General features: G+C 42.8%; 1 protein-coding gene across 1 annotated transcript in view; it reads right to left on the reverse strand.

Annotated features, from left to right (window-relative positions):
• Positions 1–1,680: 1,680 nt before the first annotated feature.
• LOC114771773 (utrophin-like) overlaps positions 1,681–18,858 on the reverse strand; it is a gene marked incomplete at its 3' end in the record, with an annotated part of 36,251 nt that continues 19,073 nt past the window's right edge. The window contains 22 exon segments of the mRNA XM_028965120.1: positions 1,681–1,864; positions 4,397–4,551; positions 6,601–6,803; positions 9,264–9,381; positions 9,469–9,662; positions 9,799–9,913; positions 10,341–10,424; positions 10,526–10,640; positions 10,894–11,069; positions 12,162–12,276; positions 13,073–13,245; positions 13,535–13,741; positions 14,647–14,816; positions 14,912–15,041; positions 15,439–15,618; positions 16,391–16,558; positions 16,659–16,814; positions 17,165–17,338; positions 17,660–17,791; positions 17,918–18,085; positions 18,224–18,373; positions 18,492–18,626. Of these exon segments, the coding sequence (XP_028820953.1) occupies positions 1,681–1,864; positions 4,397–4,551; positions 6,601–6,803; positions 9,264–9,381; positions 9,469–9,662; positions 9,799–9,913; positions 10,341–10,424; positions 10,526–10,640; positions 10,894–11,069; positions 12,162–12,276; positions 13,073–13,245; positions 13,535–13,741; positions 14,647–14,816; positions 14,912–15,041; positions 15,439–15,618; positions 16,391–16,558; positions 16,659–16,814; positions 17,165–17,338; positions 17,660–17,791; positions 17,918–18,085; positions 18,224–18,373; positions 18,492–18,626 (3,402 nt within the window).

Genomic DNA, 18,858 nt, shown 5'->3' on the forward strand with positions numbered 1-18,858 from the left:
AGAGAGAGAGAGAGAGAGAGAGAGAGAGGGGATGGTGCACAATAGAGCTCAGAGGAGAATCAGCCTCCATCCATCCATCCACCCCCCCCTCTACCAGCCCTTTATATCTCCTTTCTACAGGGATCTGGACACAGGGACAAAAACAAAACAGGGGACATCAACTCAGCAGGCATTTTCTGTTTACTCTGTTTACAACGTTTACTGTTGCAAAAAATATAAAAACATAGTCCCGGATTACTGTAAATCCAAACACCGCTTAAACCGCTATCCTGCTGTGTGACCTCTGTCCCATACAGTCCCTCAGTGAGCGCGCACACACACACACACACACAAACACTCGCATCATTTCACCATATCTTACTGAATATCATTAGTCCTCCAAAGATATGGTGCCATTTTGCTAATAATTCAAATTAATACAGATTTTAAAATATTTACTGTAGACAATTTCTATACGAAAATAAAAGGTTATGTTTGGGTTCTAAGTTTCAAGATGCTTTATTTTCAGATTTAATATTCCATGTGTTACGTTTATTACACTTGGTCCTGTTTGATCGAGAAAGAGCTTGTAAAAGTGCTTTAGTGAAGTAAAAACTGTGATATAAGTGGAAATATCTGAAGCAAAAGGGCTTACCGTTCATCACAAATTACAAACACGTACAAACTCCATAAATAAACACACCCTAACTAATACCTAACTAATAAAGGCGTTTCTTAATTCTTAATTCAAGTGTCATTTATGGAAGCACCACTAGGTGGCGATGCCAACGAGGCGTGCCAGTCAACAGTACTCTCCACCACTCTCTGGTCTCCATTAATAATTTGGGAGGCTGAATTAATTATCACATATTAAACGTTGTTTAAATGTGTAACCAGAGCTGGCAAAATGAAGTTACGCAGAACCAGACTACTTCTGATAAAAAATGAAAAGCACAAAGTATTTTGACGTTACATTAGTACATTGTTAAGTTATTTTATGGGGAAACAATCTAAACTGAGCAAATCCAGCCTGCACTGACACTCGTCACGCGGCACAGCGCCTGGAGAAGAAAACCCACATTCATCTTCAGATCTGAGCAGAGCTGAGAGAGCAGCCGTATGCACTGCAGCCCAACTCAACAAAGCTTCTCCAAAACCCACCATCACATGACCTCTTCAGATGGAGCATTGACACACAGAGCTTTCTGTTCTCTTAACACACATACACACACAAATACAGTGAATTTACAAAGAAACGTAACCCCTATAGTCCCAGGAGGAAAGCAGGACGATGGTAGGTGTGCGTCTGTGTTGTTGTACCGCACTTCAGTGAAATTCAGGACATTTGACTGACAGAGAAAAGGGTTATTTTTAAAAAAAAAAACATTTTAAAAAAAGTTTGGGGTAAGGTGTGGGTTTAGGAGAGTCTTCTTATATGAAGGTAAATTTAATATGCATTGGTTGGTCCTCACAATGAGGCAAAAAAATAAGTATGATAGCGAAAGAGGAAGAAGGTGATGACACCAGTCATATTTTAACATTTTACCAACACACACACACAATCTAATATACATACAGAAATCACTCCATGAAAATAGTGTGTCTGTGCGTGTATAATGTATGATATTTGACCGATCACCATGGCAGCACACTCATATACTCCCTTAAACTATGCATGGACACACAGACCCAACACCCTACCTCCAGCTGTCCTCTGAGCTCCTTCATGTGAACCGGGTCTAGCTCTTCCCTCTGAGAGGCGTGGCCCAGAACATTGAGAGTGGTCTCCGGCTCCGGCAGCCATTTAAGACACGCCTCCATGTCCCTCAGTGATGACTGGAGAGCCTTCAGGTCTGCCTCCAACAAGGACTGTGTGTCCCGGGCTCTACACCCAAAAACAGATACAGGTGAGTACATAAGCATTTAGTACATTGTGTGTGAGTCTTTTTATTAACAGTATCAACAAGCATTTGATTACCAAGCTTCATTTACAGAAAATGTCAAACCATGTCACTGACCTTTCAGTCAGGCTGTAGCTAAAATAATTAGTTAAAAATGAATAATATCTTGTTATCCTGTCATCACCTTGATCAGCAGTTGGGACCATCAGACCAGCTTAAGCAAAACATGTTATGGGAAAGTTTTTTGGGGTTGTAGTAGCCTAGTTGGTAAGACACTCGCAGATGAACCAGAACACCACAAAGTCTCAGGTTCAAAGGGCTTTGAGTCCATGACAACAAATCAATTGGAATCAACCGGATTACAACAAATCTCTCCATGTAAGTTCAGTTGACCCTCAGTTCACAAACAGACATCCATTAAAAATTTCACATATCTAAGATTTACTTTAGTTGTATGTTATGTGAGAGATGAATGCCTCTTGGCAATATGCAGGAATAATACCAGTAATGTAGTGATGTTAATAGTAAGGAGACCGTATGTTTAACTTGTGTTCTATTGCCATATGTGGTATCTGAAATACCTGCTCAAAAAAATAAAGGGAACACTTAAAAAACACAATGTAAATCTAAAAATCTGTCCACTTAGGAAGCAACACTGATTGACAATCAATTTTACATGCTGTTGTGCAAATGGTGTTATGGGCAATTAGTAAGTCATCCCCAATAAATTTGTGGTTCTGCAGGTGGTGACCACAGACCACTTCTCAGTTCCTATGCTTTCTGGATGATGATTTGGTCTCTTTTGAATGCTGGCGGTGCTTTCACTCTAGTGGTAGGATGAGACGGAGTCTACAACCCACACAAGGGCTCAGGTAGTGCAGCTCATCCAGGATGGTGCATCAATGTGAGCTGTAGCAAGAAGGTTTGCTGACTCTGTCAGCTTTGTGTCCAAAACATGGAGGCATTAACAGGACACAGGCCAGTACCTCAGGAGATGTGGAGGAGGCCATAGGAGGGCAACAACCCAGCAGAAGGAATGTAGAACAAGAGGAACACTGCCAGAGCCCTGCAAAATGACCTCCAGCAGGCCATAAATGGGCATGTGTCTGCTCAAACAGTCAGAAAGGTATGAGGACACAGGTGGGGGTTGCTGCCTGCAACATCCTCCAGCATGACCGGTTTGGCAGTGGGTCTGTAATGGTGTGGTAGCCTGGCTGCCATTAGGTACCAAGACGAGATCCTCAGCACCTTTCTGAGAACATATCCTAGTGTGGTTGCAATATCCTAATGCAAGATAATGCTAGACTTGTGGCTGGAGTGTGTCAGCAGTTCCTGCAAGACGAAGGCATTGATGCTATGGACTGGCCCGCCCGTTCCCCAGACCTGAATCCAATTGAGGACATCTGGGACATCATGTCTCTATGCTTTAGTCCAGGTCTGGGAGGATCCCTCATGTGACCATCCACCACCTCATCAGGAGCATGCCCAGGTGTTGTTGGGAGGTCATACAGGCATGTGGAGGCCACACACTACTGAGGCTCATTTTGACTTGGTTTAATGACAGTACATCAAAGGTGGATCACCCTGTAGTGTGTTGATCCACTTTAATTTTGAGTGTGTCTCCAAATTCAGACCTCCATGGGTTGCTAAATTTGATTTTGTTGTCAGCACATTCAACTATGTAAAGAACAAAGTATTTAATAAAATATTTTCATTTAGATAGGATGCGTTCTCTTTATTTTTAAGCAGTGTATTATGAAATAGGAAAGTCCTAAGTTTTTGTCGCATTTTGTTATGCTTTGCAGGATAAAGGAAAATTTCCACCTTGTGTTGACATATCTTTCTTTCATTATTTATGTAATTGTTTGATGGTGAATGGTTTTCTACTGAACAAGCTGGAACCACTACATATTTCCACAATCTCTGGAAGTAGCTGGCAGGATCACTGATAGTAATAAAAATGTTCCGATTGGAACAGTACAGTTCCATGTCATGGATGCAGCCCGGTTCCCCAATGTGCGGCGATATTACTGAAGAACCATCTGGTTTCCTAAAAACGCGTTCAACTCTCATTGAATCTCATCCACTCTCCAGATGTTGAGCGGTGCATCTGTATACTTCGCCTCTCTCTCTCTCTCTCTCTCTCACACTCCTCACACACACACACACACACACACACACACACACACACGACTGCATGATGCAATTTGCAACCTGTCAGCAATGTGCAGTGTTGCTAGACACACCACCAAGTACCTTTGGGTCCTTACCAAAACTCAACTTAACTGAAAGTACGGGTACTGGAGCGGAAAACAGTAGGGGGAAAGGGCAATTTTCATTTTCCAAAAGGGACCTGGTATAATAAAATATGACCCTCACATATGCAATATAACATTTTATTGTTCTTCAGTTCAGTTTCTTTTTAGTTCTTTCTGTGATAAAGGAAAGGGCCTTGAAAATGAAAGAAGGACCTATTTTATAACTCTTTGTGATGTTGATGGTGTGTGTGTACGTACCTGTTCTTAACCGAATGCCAGTTTGAGGTGAGCTTGTCGTTGACCTCTCGGATTCGCCGTGTGTCGTCAGTAGAATAGTCACGCAGGAGCTGATTAGAGAGCTCGTTAAATGCTGCCACAGCTATGTGACCTTTGCCAAGGTCCTGCAGGAACATCTGAGGGGGGGAAAAAAGGCCTGTCACCTTTCACCTTACCACCAGACATTACAGCAAACATGTGCTGCTACAGGCAGTAATTACAATATGATTGAAGGTTCTGGGTCAGAGTTCAGGGGATAGAGCAGAACTCTTATGAATGATCAGTGAGGGTCAGGAAGTGAAAACATGGAGCAAATTGTGGGCTGCAACACTTCACATTCACCACTGATGTGGTTTACTGTGGTTTTTCCATGGCCAGCACGATTTACATTTTTTGGTTTACCCTTATCCAGAGCAATTTGCAATCTGTAGTTACAGGGACAGTGTCTTGGGATAAGTGTCTAAGTTAGGGACACAATGGTAGTAAGTGGGGTTTGAAACTGGGTCTTCTTGTTCATAGGTGAGCGTCTTTCCCACTAGGCCTCTACCACCCTGCTACATCAACTGAGACAACTGACTTGAATCCACTTTACATAGAGAAAGTGGAAAAGTGTAATAAAGCCAACAGTGACTGTGCATCACACCATCCAGCCAATAAGAATCAGGTAAAAGTCTCAGGCTCCCCCTGCTGGTCAGGCTGTTCTGTTACATTAGGCTCAGCAAATGTGTGATCAGAAACTCCCAATAACATTGTCTGACTTTCACCATCAAATTTATGTAAAACGTCCTAAAACAGATGAAGCATTACTGGCCCATCATTTACAGAGTGAATTACAGCTTTAGACATTGTGATCTCCGGTGCTCATCAAGCAAAGATAGGAAATAAAGTGTTAAATAAAGTCCATCTAAATCACTCTCTCACTGACAGTGGACATTTTATTGCAGGGTAATTGAGAGGTGGAAACGACATGCAAATTTCTAATCCCTTTCGCCCACCCTTTTAACAGCTACTCAAATGGCCATGTGACCTTCAAATGAAAGCAAAGGTGGTCGGTTCAGTCAGGTGGCATCATCCTGGAACAGTCCAACAATAGCAGATAAGAAAGGATACTTGCAAAATCAGTCTATGCATGGTTTGATAGGTGGATTACATACTGCTGTTTAAACAACCCTCCTGATAATACAAAAAAATGGCAAAGCAAAAACACCTTTATCTTTAGAGAGATTAATTTTGGGTATCACAACTGTTTCAATAAAATGGTGGATTTCAAGGACCACTCTGCCTTGTGATGCACATCTGTTACCTGAACAACTACTGTGACAAATATATAGGGTCCTTGGGTGCCTGGTAGTATCCTCTGAACCGATCACCTGTGGTCACCCGTTTCTCATGCCAGGGCACCCTGGCGTCCAGCGTATGTAAGCCTGCCTCATGCATTCTACTCTTCTGTCTACCTCTTGCTGAATGTCTGGCCCCAGCCGCTGGTTTTGATTGGTTTTGGCCCTCATGTCATTTTGTGATTCTCACAATGTTACAATTTTATTTTGCTGTGTCTCCTGACATCTAAAAAGACACACTCAATCTAGATCGAATATATCTGAAATATACTGAAAAATGTTTTTTTTTTATATCAATTTTAAATAATAGATCTTAGTTTTTTAGTCTGTTTAAAAATTCATGAGCTATCAACTGTTTTTGTACCGTGGCTCTCCAAGCTGTGCCAGAACCAGTCACGCACAGCTCTTTCTCAAGCTGTTTTCCAGACCACATCAAATGAGGGATGACACCAGAGGCGGTTTGGTGGTATTATAATGGTACAATGGTAACACACCCACTTATGAACCAGACCAAACCCACTTAGTGTCATTGTGTCCCTGAGCAAGACAGTTAACCCTGAGTGTCTCCAGGGGGGCTGTCCCTGTAACCATTGTAAGTTACTCTGGATAAGGGTTTCTGATAAAAATGTAAAATGTGGTGTTACATAAGGTTGTGCTAAAAATGTACAGGATGAGGGACCTTCCAAATAATGTTTGGATAGCCCTGGTTTAGACAGTGGTCAAAATTAGGAACTCACGATACCTGATCATCTCCAGAAATCATAGTCAATGTACCCACTATCCCTTTACTCAGTATAACAAATAGTTTTTATTTTCAATTAGGAACACATCTAGCTGTGTAGAACGTACCTTGCTGTGGGTGATCTGACTGGTCAATACTTCGTTGCTCTGCTGAAGGCTTTGCAGACGAGCCTCGCTCTGCCCAATCAGAGTCGCCAACTCCTGCCTCTGTGCCTCCCATTGGTCGCTATGGCCGATCATGCTATCAAGTTGCTGAAGCCGCACATCCAGTCTGTTCTGAGTGGCATCCCAATGGCTGCGGACCTTCTCCACTAAATAAGCACACACACACACACACATACATTACTGCAGCCATTAAATTAGACGTCAAGATGCGTTAAAGAGGAATCAAGATAGTCAATTCCTTCCTTGCTGGGGCTGGTGTTAATAAAAACATGCATCATTGTCTGTTTACAACAGTTTTGAAATGTGTTTCAACAAGAAAAAATTGTGAACTTCCCACAACTCATAACCTGAGCCAGTAAATTTCACTTGTAGGAGTCCTCAAATGACAAAAAGAAATACCTCCCACGTCCCGCATCTGAAGGGTCCGCAATGTCCTCGTAATGTCCTCGCAACGTAATCAGTGTAGAACTCGCCGCTTTGTCTAAACCCACACCATTACTAATTCTGCTGGACTGCAGCCCACTGGATGATGCAGCGCTGACTGATGGACTCTTGTATAAGGGTGTGACTACAGGTTAAAAGTATGAGGGTCTGCACCAGTCTTTTCCTGGCCCACAGCGTGGGTGCATAGACTGTGTGTGTGTGTGTGTGTGTGTGTGTGTGTGTGTGTGTGTATTAATGTGCGTGCCTATTTTAAATGTCTCTCTCTAATGGAGGTCAGATCTCTCTAATGGATGTTCTTAATGTCCAGACTCGACGTTTTTGTTATGGTGTGTGAGTCAGCATGCGCGAGTGTGAACGTGGATGTATTTGTGAAGGCCAGTAACCGAGTGAGTAAAAAATTAGGGCCCTGTACTTATTATTCAAAAATGAGAATAATTATGCATTAATATAGATAATTAGAGGGCATTACAATAAATGTTTATTCGTGTTGGTAGAAAGTGCTCTGCCCTGCAGTAACGTGGTGCTATATTTTTATGCCGGCTCCTCGTTCGTGGTCTCTGGGATGCGGCAGTGGTAATGGACACTCTATTCACCTGTCATTCTGAGAATACACAGCAGTTCATCACGCTCTCCATCGGGACGTCCTGTATGGCAGAGGAGGCCAGCAGCCTGTCTGTACTGCACTGAGTAGATGGAGTTTGAAGTTGAAACCTCAGCGGGTAATGGTGGACGCAGTCCTCACAGGTCAAGTTACCAGAGATTCTTTCAAAAAGGAACAGCATCTTGAATTCATTGGGACATAAACCTGAGGGACTGAGTCCATGCCTCAAAGAGCCCGGGTGTGAATAGAGCAGGAATTCACGGTGAGTGTATGGACATTACTGCAGCTGCCTTGTGGGGACACATATTCCTTGTTTACATGTGCACGCGCGACGCAGGCGAAAGGCGGACTCATAAAAGCCCTGCAGGTATTGGAGCAGGACACGGGACTTCACACATGGAAGTAACCCAGTATTTCACTGAGGGGGATTTAGTTTGGATTTATCCAGATTTGGACATATGTTCAGATTACTTTATTGTTTATTAAAGATGTTCATGCTGGTACAAGCTATATAGCAACCAGACCGGACTTTCATGTTCATTGCGTTTGTCCCTGATTATCTTATTGTATGTATCAGTTTGTCTCCCTGCTGTGTCTTGTCTTATCCAGTCATTGATTTTTTTTACTGTGCCATGTCTGTGTGAGGGCCATCTTTTGAATAAATCCCTGTGTTTGTTAGTCGTGCGACTGTGACCTTTCTTCTCTGTACCGACTGATTCCTGACAGCATGTAACAGCATTTCTTTCTTTTCTTTCTTTCTGAATAAAAGGTGAGGTAAGGAAGGATGTAAACAGGAATGTGAATACTGCCAGCGCAGGTGGGTTAAAAAAACGTCTTGCACAAAGAGCTTCACATCAAACCACTCCTCTACTCTGAACACTTCATGCTGATTATTTCATAGCGAGGTCAAGTGATGCAGAGGAGGCTTTTAAACCAACCTTGAGCGCAAAATACGTTCTGGCGATGGCAGGGATGGAATTTAGCGTCAAAAACAAAAAAGAAATTAAATGAATTGGAACTCCTTGTGGTAAGCAAGTAAGTAAAATGTATTCATATTTATGTCCTGAGGACATGTTAAAATGATAAAGTCAAATAAATTAAACATAAATATTCATTTGGACAGAAGTTGGAATAGATAAATAGACCTCCATTCGAAGGCAGAAAACAAAAAAGGATTCTGAGTTGTATTAACAACCTGCAAAAGCGAGACAGATGATTTATCTTAGCCAGCAATTAACAGTAAGGGTGTTAAACACTTTTCACTAGCAGCTCACAACAGCCTGAATGTCAGCATTCGCCTCTCAGCCACCCTTTGTGATGTAAGCAATGAACCAGACTCTGCAGCGTCTGAACATCTGCCCCTGCCTGTTCACCATGCTTCATCTGTGTTAACTGCATTCCCTTTCCTATTTAAATCTTTGTGTTGGGTGAGTTGACTGTACACGCTGTCAGATTTATAGTGAATTTAAACTTGATTCTGCAAGCTGAGACGTTTCCCTGAAGGTAAAATGCAAGTGAAACGTTGACAGAGGCAGAGAGAGAGAGTATGTCTGTGTCTCACATGTCTCTGTAATTGAAGTCCGTATGTCCAGGTTGGATGTTTTGTTTTTGATGTTCTGAGCTAGAGTGAAGATGTTCTCCAACTGGGGGTGTCTGTGCTCCAGATCTTTCTTAGTGTCCTACAACACACACACATATGCACACTTTAAAATAAACAAGGATGCATGACTAAAATACACATTTACTTAGAGAGATGCTGTACACACCTGGAGGTGTGAGATTTTGGTGTGGATCTCCTCGCTGTCGCCCACTGTAACAATGTTCGATCGGATCATTTGATCAATGAGCTGCAGCCAATCAGCAAGCTCTGTGGCCTTTTGATTAAGGTTAAGGTCACCAGGTGCAACCAGCTCCGAGGTGGGTGGAGCACCAGTGGGTTCCTCCCCTACAACGCGGCCTGCTGAGAGATACAGAAGGAATGGTTCTTTTGTTTGAACTTTGAATCCATTTTAAAATCCAACTGAAGATAGAGCAGCAACTTCATCCTGCGCTTCTGTGTGTGTGTGTGTGTGTGTGTGTCTGTGAGAGATGTTCACCAGTGAGAGGTGGCAAGGTGACCTCTTGTGTCCACGGCGACACAGACGCCTGCAGAATCTCCTTCAGCTGACGTTCAAGAACATTCCACTCCATAGCCAATCGCTCCACTTTGCTCTAAACCACACACAAATCTTATTATAGTAAAATAATAACATTAACCTGTGGACAAGTACCTGTCCACACACACCTTCTATCTTCTATCACACACCATCTATCTTTCTAGCGCTCAATGCAAGAATACTAAACATTCAATCTCCAAACTTAGCATTAATCTACTGTGAATCAGCAGCACGCCTGCTGTCAGGCGTACTGATGTGTGTTTGTATTTGCGTGTTCCTCTACAGGGGTGCTGGTAGCGTAACTGGAGGTGCTAATCAGCATGATTCTGCTAAAGCTCCCCTCCTCCTCACTCACATCCTGAGCCGCCTGCAGAGTCGAAACGCTGTTGTTATGGTCGACTTTACTCAATTAAGGCCTCAGATCTTAGTTCCATGAGTAGACAGGATATGCCATGTGTGTGGGTGTGTGTGTGTCTTTTTACCTTTTCCTCTTTCTGGAGTTGAGATAAGCAGGACAACAGATCCTCCATGTCTTTTCTCTTCTCCATCAGAGACAACTGCAGCATCTGCAGAGTAACACAGTGTGAGGTGTGAAGTGAGACCGGGCGTGGTTTCGAAAGTATATAAGTGAATATGAGAGAGCGAGAGAGAGGGTGAGCAATCTAACCTTGAGCTCTGCTTGGTCAGGTGACATCAGCAAGGTCTTCGCCCTCTCAAGCCACTGAGACAAATCACTGCAGCGGGTAAACACATCCTGAGCATGGACGTCTTCAGCCAGCAGCCTACAAAACAAACACCGTCTGGCTCTACCCAAAATTCAGCAGTTCAAAAACTTTTCCCACAATCCCCTAGTGCTTGAAAAGTTCGGAAGAAGTGACACAAAGTCCTTGTCAATCACAACTTAAACTTTGAAGCCCCCAGTTTAGACACTGACATATTTTATTATTGATCACAGTTGATTCAGTCAATCAGTCAGGGCACCAGAGGTGGGAATTCTTGACTGCTGTTGCCGATTTAGGCTGTTGCTATAGTTACCTGTGCTGCTGCTGGGTGAGGCGTTGCTGGGCGTGACCCCAGCACTGGTTGAGCTGCTGCAGCTTCTCTGTCAGCAGAGTTCCTTCTTCTGGTGACAGCTGTCTGACTATGTCATTTCCTGTTTGGTTCAGCAGTGCCAGGACAGGCTGGCGAGCCACTAGTCCCTTTTCCAGCTCCTGTCAATTAAAAATGAATGTACAACGATCAGCAAACAAAATGTCCTACCATGGGTCAAACGGATGTGATGAAATGTTTATTAATCAAATTTGAGGGAATTTTGCAAGTTTGCACAGAATTCACTTGGGTGGCTGAATTTGGTTAATTGTTGTGATTGTGACATTTTGGAGAGATTATATATTAGGTCTTATCTTAAAGAGCAGGTCCTTAAAGGAGAAGCTCAATTAAAACCTTTTTGATCATTTGGTTTAATCTGAGCATGACTGACTGGCTCAGATGGGCTCTCAATTTTAGAAAACCCAGATTTTCCAACACAGAGGGTTTTATGGGATGGATTCTGAATATGTTTCACCAGACAGTCTTTTTTCATTATCTTCTCAACAGGACATCGACACATTTTACAAAGTTTCCTGTTTGAAAAGCTTGATGTTTCTGTGTTTGGGATCCGTTTTAATCAGTTCAGAAAGCTTCAAATGACTGAAAACAAATCAGGGGGAAAGCTGAGAGCTTCTTTCGAGTGTTTAGCATACGGCCACAGAAAAACAATATAATTACACACAGACAAGTTAGTGATGTGTGTGGCCTGGATCAGAGAGGTAGTGGCTGGTCCCGTCACTTCATCTGCATGGGTTTAGCATAATTTAGCTGATCAGAGCAGAGAGCTCATTAGCCTGAGAGCTCACGCGCTTTCAAAAGCCTCGTTCTCTGTGATCTGAAAACATCTGAACCAGCAGCCAACAATTAACACACACAGTATGTGATTGCTGCAACATTTACGACTCACAAATCAGCAGTATTGTTACCCTCAAATCAAACCTTGCTTTATATTTGTGGCAAATGAATGAATGCAAATATTCTCAAACTCACACACACAATATAATCTTGTTATCTAGCTGCAGAATAATTATGTGTAATAATTATGTTACAGACACATCATAAATATTCATATTATATGAGACTATTCTAATCTAATTTTACCCCCAAGCTAAAAAAAAAATGTGAAATTTTCCAAACATTTAAGACAAACTAGTGATGGCAAGTTTATGGCAAGTCCAGTTTAAGCCAATAATTTGATGTACTGGGTCACTCACCTCATAATGGATGCCGCCTGGCTCCTCCCCTTTCTCAGCTTGTCTCAGCCACTGGCACAGATCAGTGATGTCACAGTGAACCTGTCTCCATGTTTCTGCTGCACGGTCAAAACACCTAAAAACGCACAGTCACACGTTATCCACTTTCATCTGCTAAATAAAGTAATATGATTCAATAATATAAATACATAGAAAAAAACTTCTGCACTTTGAGAGTGTGCGAATGCACACAAACACCAAAATAGCACCAATTTTCATAGGGCCTTTGAAGTCTTTCCAGTGCCTTTTAAATTCAAATCTTTATATCAAGCGTTCACATCTCTCTCTCACGCACACACACAGATAATCATTCATACAAAATCAGCCCAAACAAAAGCACACACACTTATATGGGTCAATGCCTTAATGGATGCAAACTATTTATCATGCATCAACCCAGCGCAGAAACGTGACTGGATCAGCAGAAGCTGCAGAGTCAGCAGACAGGGTACCAACTCTCCCTCCACTCCACTGCTGAGCTGCTTAACACTGGATTTAGCTTCCGAGCCCATGAATTCAAACATGTTCCAGTTGTGCAAAATTACACAAAAAAAAAGGGAAAAAAAGAAGCTGAACAATCACAGAATCCTTTCAAACAATGCTGATCATTTCTACTACTGATGTCACATTAAACATGCAACTGCAACATTTCACATGCACTTTCTGTTGAGAACTGATTGCATCCCCACACCATTTCTATGCATCTCTCAAAGCAAACATTTAAAAATGTATCCTTCAAGACCGATTTTAGTGTTCTCATTTTAAAAGAGATCTGCCGGATGCCTTGCTGATGGATTCATTTGCATGCATTTTCATGTAGGTATGCTTGTGTGTGTGCGTGCTTGTGTGTGTGAGAGAGACAGATCCCTCACCCTTTGTGAAGGTTGTATGCCCTGTGGAGGCGGTCCCACTCGGTGTCGAGCTGACAAAGTGCGTCTGAAACGCGCGTCACTTCTTGTGAACTGGCCTCCACGATGACATCAGGCTGACGCTCGTGTATTAACGCTACCTGCTCCCCAAGCTGTTCCACCTTCTCCTTCACACTCTGAGAAGAAATGTATTGGTCATGTAACATTACCATTACTGTTTCATTTATGACATTTGTCAGGTGCCCTTATCCAGAGTGACTTTCAATCAGTAGTTACATGGATAGTCCCCCCGGAGACACTCAGGGTTAATTGTCTTGCTCAGGGACACAATGGCAGATAGAGGCTTTTGAACCTGTCACTTTGTGGTCTTTGGTTTAAATGTGAGTGTGTTACTTGCTAGGCTACTATCACCATTAGACAAATGAGTCACACCTCAATCACCAAATAACTCATCATGTGACACACCCTGAGGCCCTGCTCCTGCAGGTGGAGGTTCTGGTATGGCTGGTGTTCCGGGTCTGTGTTCAGCTCGGTCAGCAGCAATTGGGTGTCGGTCAGCGCCAGTAGCAGCTTATTCACGTCCAGGAGGTACCCAGATGGAGAAAGGGTGCGTGTGAAGGAGGAGGGGACGGAGGATGACAGAGACACCTCCTCCTTAACCAGACTCACGTCCTGAAGGTGACAGATGCACACAAATACCCAACACAGCCCTCAGTAAACGTGTGTTTATTGCATAGAACTCGTGTGAGAATGTGTGTTAAAAGTTCAGAATGCACCACTTTCAAAGTCATAAGATCACTGTACAGTTCACACTACAGCACTGTGTGATCAAATTGTTGAGACTGCATTCTACAAGACTGATCGGCATTGGTTTCAAAACCAACGATCTGTCACAATAAGGCATGTGACAAGTGACTGGAAATGATAAACCTTTTACAAGACAGGAGCTTTAAAACAAAACACGAAACAATTGCTACATGATGATCAGTTCCAAAAAACCCGTAGGTCACGTGTCACAGTTGGTTAGCGTCTACTCTACATAATGATCAGCATTTAAGTTAAAGTAATAATGCTGAATATAAGTAAACACTAATGATATACAAGTGTGAGGTATGCACGTGTGTATACCTCTTCATCCTGTGTTTGTGTGAGCTGAACGTAGAAATTCAGAGGCTTACACACACACACACACACAACACACACAAATAACACAAAATCAATAGGATGATGAAAGACTATTGCATATCAGCATATCAGTCACTACAGAAAAACTGAAACACTGTGTTAATATGTCTGGAATGAAATACCCAAGTCAGGGCAAATCATTTTATTCCATTAGTGTTTTAACGATCTCTGATTTGGTTTGAAAGTAAAATGTACATGAAGTTCACCACTCGATTTGGTTTCAATTAGAATCAGATAAATTGTTTGATAAATTTGTTTCGGTCTGTGACATCTTGCTACCCGGACATGCAACGTTCAATAAATCTACATTTTTGTAGACTTGCAAAAAGATAACACCAAATGCAGCTGTATAAAAATATGCTAAAATATGTATATGGTGTGTATGTGTATACCTGGCCTGTCCGGATGCGCTGTGCAACCTTGTGGAAGTTGCGGTTGAGCTCGGTGATATTGGGCTGGACCGGGTCACTGCAGTCCGCATCGTGAGCCTTCATCAGAACCACGGCCTGTTCCCTCACACACTCCACCCTGGGAGTGATGCACTCCAACGCACACAGCGCGACTGTCACAGAGAGAGCAGCCATCATACCCAATATCCTATCATATACACACACACACACACACACACATACACACACAAAGCAAAACAGCTGTAACTGCAGCTCGCCCTCTCTCTCTGCAGGGGGGAAGTCTCTCTTGCCTCGTCCAATCGGATCTGACTCTGGTAGAGCCAGGTGCTGATGTGGGCCAAATTCTCATCAAACAGCTCCATCTCTCTCTGATGGGCCTACAAACACATGCGCAAAGAAACAAAAATGAAAAAAAAACAAACAAACAAAAAAAAAAAAAAAACACAAATATACACATACAGTACATTTGGAAAGTATACACAGTGATCGCACAGCTTTTCTCAGCTTTTATTTTTAAATTAAGAAATCTGAGAAAAAAATGAATGAAATCCATTTAGGAATAAGGCTGTAACATAACAAAATGTGTAAATGCATTGTGAATACTTTCTGGATTAATTGTACATACACAGAACACAGTTTTTTGGGTAGTAAATAAACCTTTTTTTCCTTCGAATGGTCTCTCACACACACACAAAGAGAATCATATAAATGTATGCAGACAAAAAAAGTTTTTTGCTGAAGTATTAAGCTCCACCCATGCCGCCCCAAACATACCTGCAGAGTGTTGAGCCAATCATGAGTGTCACTGTGGACACTCCCCAAAGCATGGGTGAGCTGGGAGAGGCTGTCCTCTACACACGAGCCGCTCAGCTCCACCATTGCCTGCAGGGCGGCGCTGTTCTCAACCACTGAGCCCAGTGTTGTCTTCTTCACCTCACACTCCTTCAGCAGCCCCTGCACACACAAATGCACATGCAGACACACACAAACAATTTTGTATTTAAATGTTGTAGTTGTAAACCTAGAAAAACCTCTCTTGCACAGTTTTGTACTTCATGGGTGGTAGTTGTCTAGCGGGTAACACACTTGCCTATGAACCAGAAGACCCAGGTTCAAATTCCACTTACTACCATTGTGTCCCTGAGCAAGACACTTAACCCTGAGTTGCTTCAGGGGGGGACTGTACCTGTAACTACTGATTGTAAGTCGCTCTGGATAAGGGCGTCTGATAAATGCTGTAAATGTAAATGTAATACATTCATGTATCAATCTGGTTTCAATTACTTTTCCATAACTTTACATATGTTTATTTATTATAGTTAAAAAAAATGTCAAGGCCTGGAGAATTCTCTTTTCAAATTCCATGACTTTTCCAGGTTTTTAATGACCATAGGAACCCTGTATTTAATTTTTACAAATCCCATATCACCAAAACAGAGGCAATCCAAAAAAACGAGAACAGTCATTTTGATGCAGATAATATGTGTGGTAGTGGTTGCTAATAATAAAGCCATTAAAATAACTAAATGCGTTTTTGTAGATATGTGAAGACTGGTCTGTGTGATTCATGTGAAACACGTCAATATGCCTGTCAATTTTATTCTTCTCTCACTCATTTAGCATCTTACTATGCCTATGTAAACCTTTTTGGTTGCGAATTTTAAGAAAACACTGCACAAAATCTGTCATTATTATTGGAAAAAAAGTCCTGGGGGAACCGACTTACATTTGCCCAAGCCTGCTCTGCGTGCGTGTCGGGGGGCAGATATGTTTTTGCGTTCTGTTCCAGCTGTGCCTCTGTGCTGCTAAGCCATTCCTCCAGAGCGCCGCTCTCCTTCTGCACATGCTCAGACAGCATCAGAGCTTTTTCTAGCTCCGCCTTCCCCTCAGTCACCTGGAGACAGTAAGTGAGAAAAGCAGAGATGTTATGGTGCAGTGAGCATGATGGTCCCAGTTTTTCTTAACACACAACAACAGATACAGACACCACACACCTGGGCCCCCAGGTGATTGTAGAGCAGCTTCAGGGAGGTCAGCTGCTCATCCATCTCTTTAGGGTTTTCTGTCTGCTGCTTCTGCACAATCTGCCGGCCGGTTTTTATCACCGTCTCCACCTCCAACTTCACCTCGCTCAAGAGCTTTATTACAGCCTCTGTACACACAAGCACGACACAACATTACAAACATTCAGTTGCACAGCTTGCTGGCTCTACAGCTCTCCAGTCAGAGTACTGGTGACCCATTTTAACATTTTGTAATTTTTTTAATTCATCTGAAAACTGATGGGCTGGTGTGACACACTTGTGTGGGGAGCTTTGTGCAGCTATGTAACTTGATGCCATAGTTATGCTGCTTTCATTTCTTTTTCTCATCAATTCTGAATTAGAATTGTATGCTTCCGCCTCACAACGCATCTTAAATAAAATACACACCGTCCACAGCTCTAGTGAATATGTGTGGTGTGTGGTGTGTGTGTGTGTGTGTGTGTGTGTAAACTCACAACGCAGCCTGTCAGGCATGCATGTATGTGTTCCGGTGAAGTGTGTCTCATCTCCATGACGTGCATCTCCTCCCTGGTGCCCTCTAACACGCGCTGGCAGTCCAGCATGCGCTGCTCGAAGTTCGCCGGCTTCTGGAACAGCTGAAACTTGGTGGAGATTTCCCTCAGTTTTCTCTAAGCAGGGAAAAACACACACACACACACACACACACACACACACACACACACACACACACTTAAAGTATTGATATTGAATGCAGAATCTCTGTTAATGCTTTAGTCACAGGACAAGATCCAGAGATGTGAATATCGAACCTGTGCATCTGTTAGCCAGGCGTCCAGTCAGCATTTAAAGAAGAGGCTAAATTCAAAGTCAATTGTAATTAACTAACAAAGTGCTTAAAAGGGAACACAGAGATAAAATAAATGCTGATTTGTTGCTATTACACTATGCTGTGGTCTTCTCTAGACACAAACACACACACACACACACACCTGCAGGTGGTCCAGCATGGTGCCCCCACGACTGCTTTTGCCTTCAACTACAGGAAGTGGCTGATTTCCCACATTCCTCTTCTTCAGATCTTCCAGTGTAGCTTCAAGGGAGGAGATCTCAGCCTGGATGTTCTACAGGTCAGAGGTCAGAGTCAGTTGTGAGAACACAAACATCCAAAAAACACTTACCACACACTCCATTAGAAAAGAGTAAGTGTGTGTGTGTGTGTGTGTGTGTGTGTGTGTGTGTACACACACATACCTGGCCTCCTGTGGGAGCTGGAAGGCATCCACATGGTCAGTGAGGTAGCAGGTGAGTGTGTGGTCCAACTGTGTTATAGTCTGCTGCAGGTTCTGTAGTGTATGTTCATTCTCACGCACCTGCACACCAACTTTCTGCTCCAGAGACATCTGCACCTTCACTGCCTAAATGTGCGGCACACACACACAAGTTAGAGGACCTTTGTACATTTACTGATTCAAACACAATCCCTTATATATTTTTCATGCCCGAACTCACACAACAGAAACAAAAATACAGAGACGTGTGAAGAAAAAAAAAACCTGTTGACTGATGTTCTCATGCTTGGAGTTGAACGCTTCCAGTTTCTCACTGATGATGTCGTCCAGAATGCCGCCGTCAATCAGGGTCTGAGCAAGTTCTCTAATCTGGGTCCGGTTATCAGAGGGGTGTCGTAATGCCCCTTCCACTGTCTGAAAGACATTTTATTATTAACATTAACAACTTGGCATCTTGAAATTGCCTTTGCCTATGAAGCTGCATGTGTGTGTGTGTGTGTGTGTGTGTGTGTGTGTGTGTATGTATGGGTACCTCCAGCGCCTGACTGACAGCGCTGCTCTGTTCTGGAAGGTTCTCTGAATTCTCCATCACCTCCTGCATGCTTCCCAACCACTGATGCTCAATATCTAAATAGTGAAGTAGCTCCTCCCAACAGGACCAAACCTCCTTAGACAAACACACACACCACACACACAAGATCTGAAACATTCTTAACATCTTTGCAGAAACTGGTCTGTGTTTTTTGCTAATCATTTTACCTGTGCAAAAACCTATTTTAAATATGGACTAAGCAGCACTGCCCCCTACTGTACTGTCCAGCATACTGTTTCAGAGTCTAAGACCAAAACCCCATTCATATTATATCACTTAAAAAATGTGATTATGTCCTCTGGACATT

This window comes from Denticeps clupeoides, unplaced genomic scaffold (assembly GCF_900700375.1).
Source record: "Denticeps clupeoides unplaced genomic scaffold, fDenClu1.1, whole genome shotgun sequence".
Classification (NCBI taxonomy): Eukaryota; Metazoa; Chordata; class Actinopteri; order Clupeiformes; family Denticipitidae; genus Denticeps; species Denticeps clupeoides.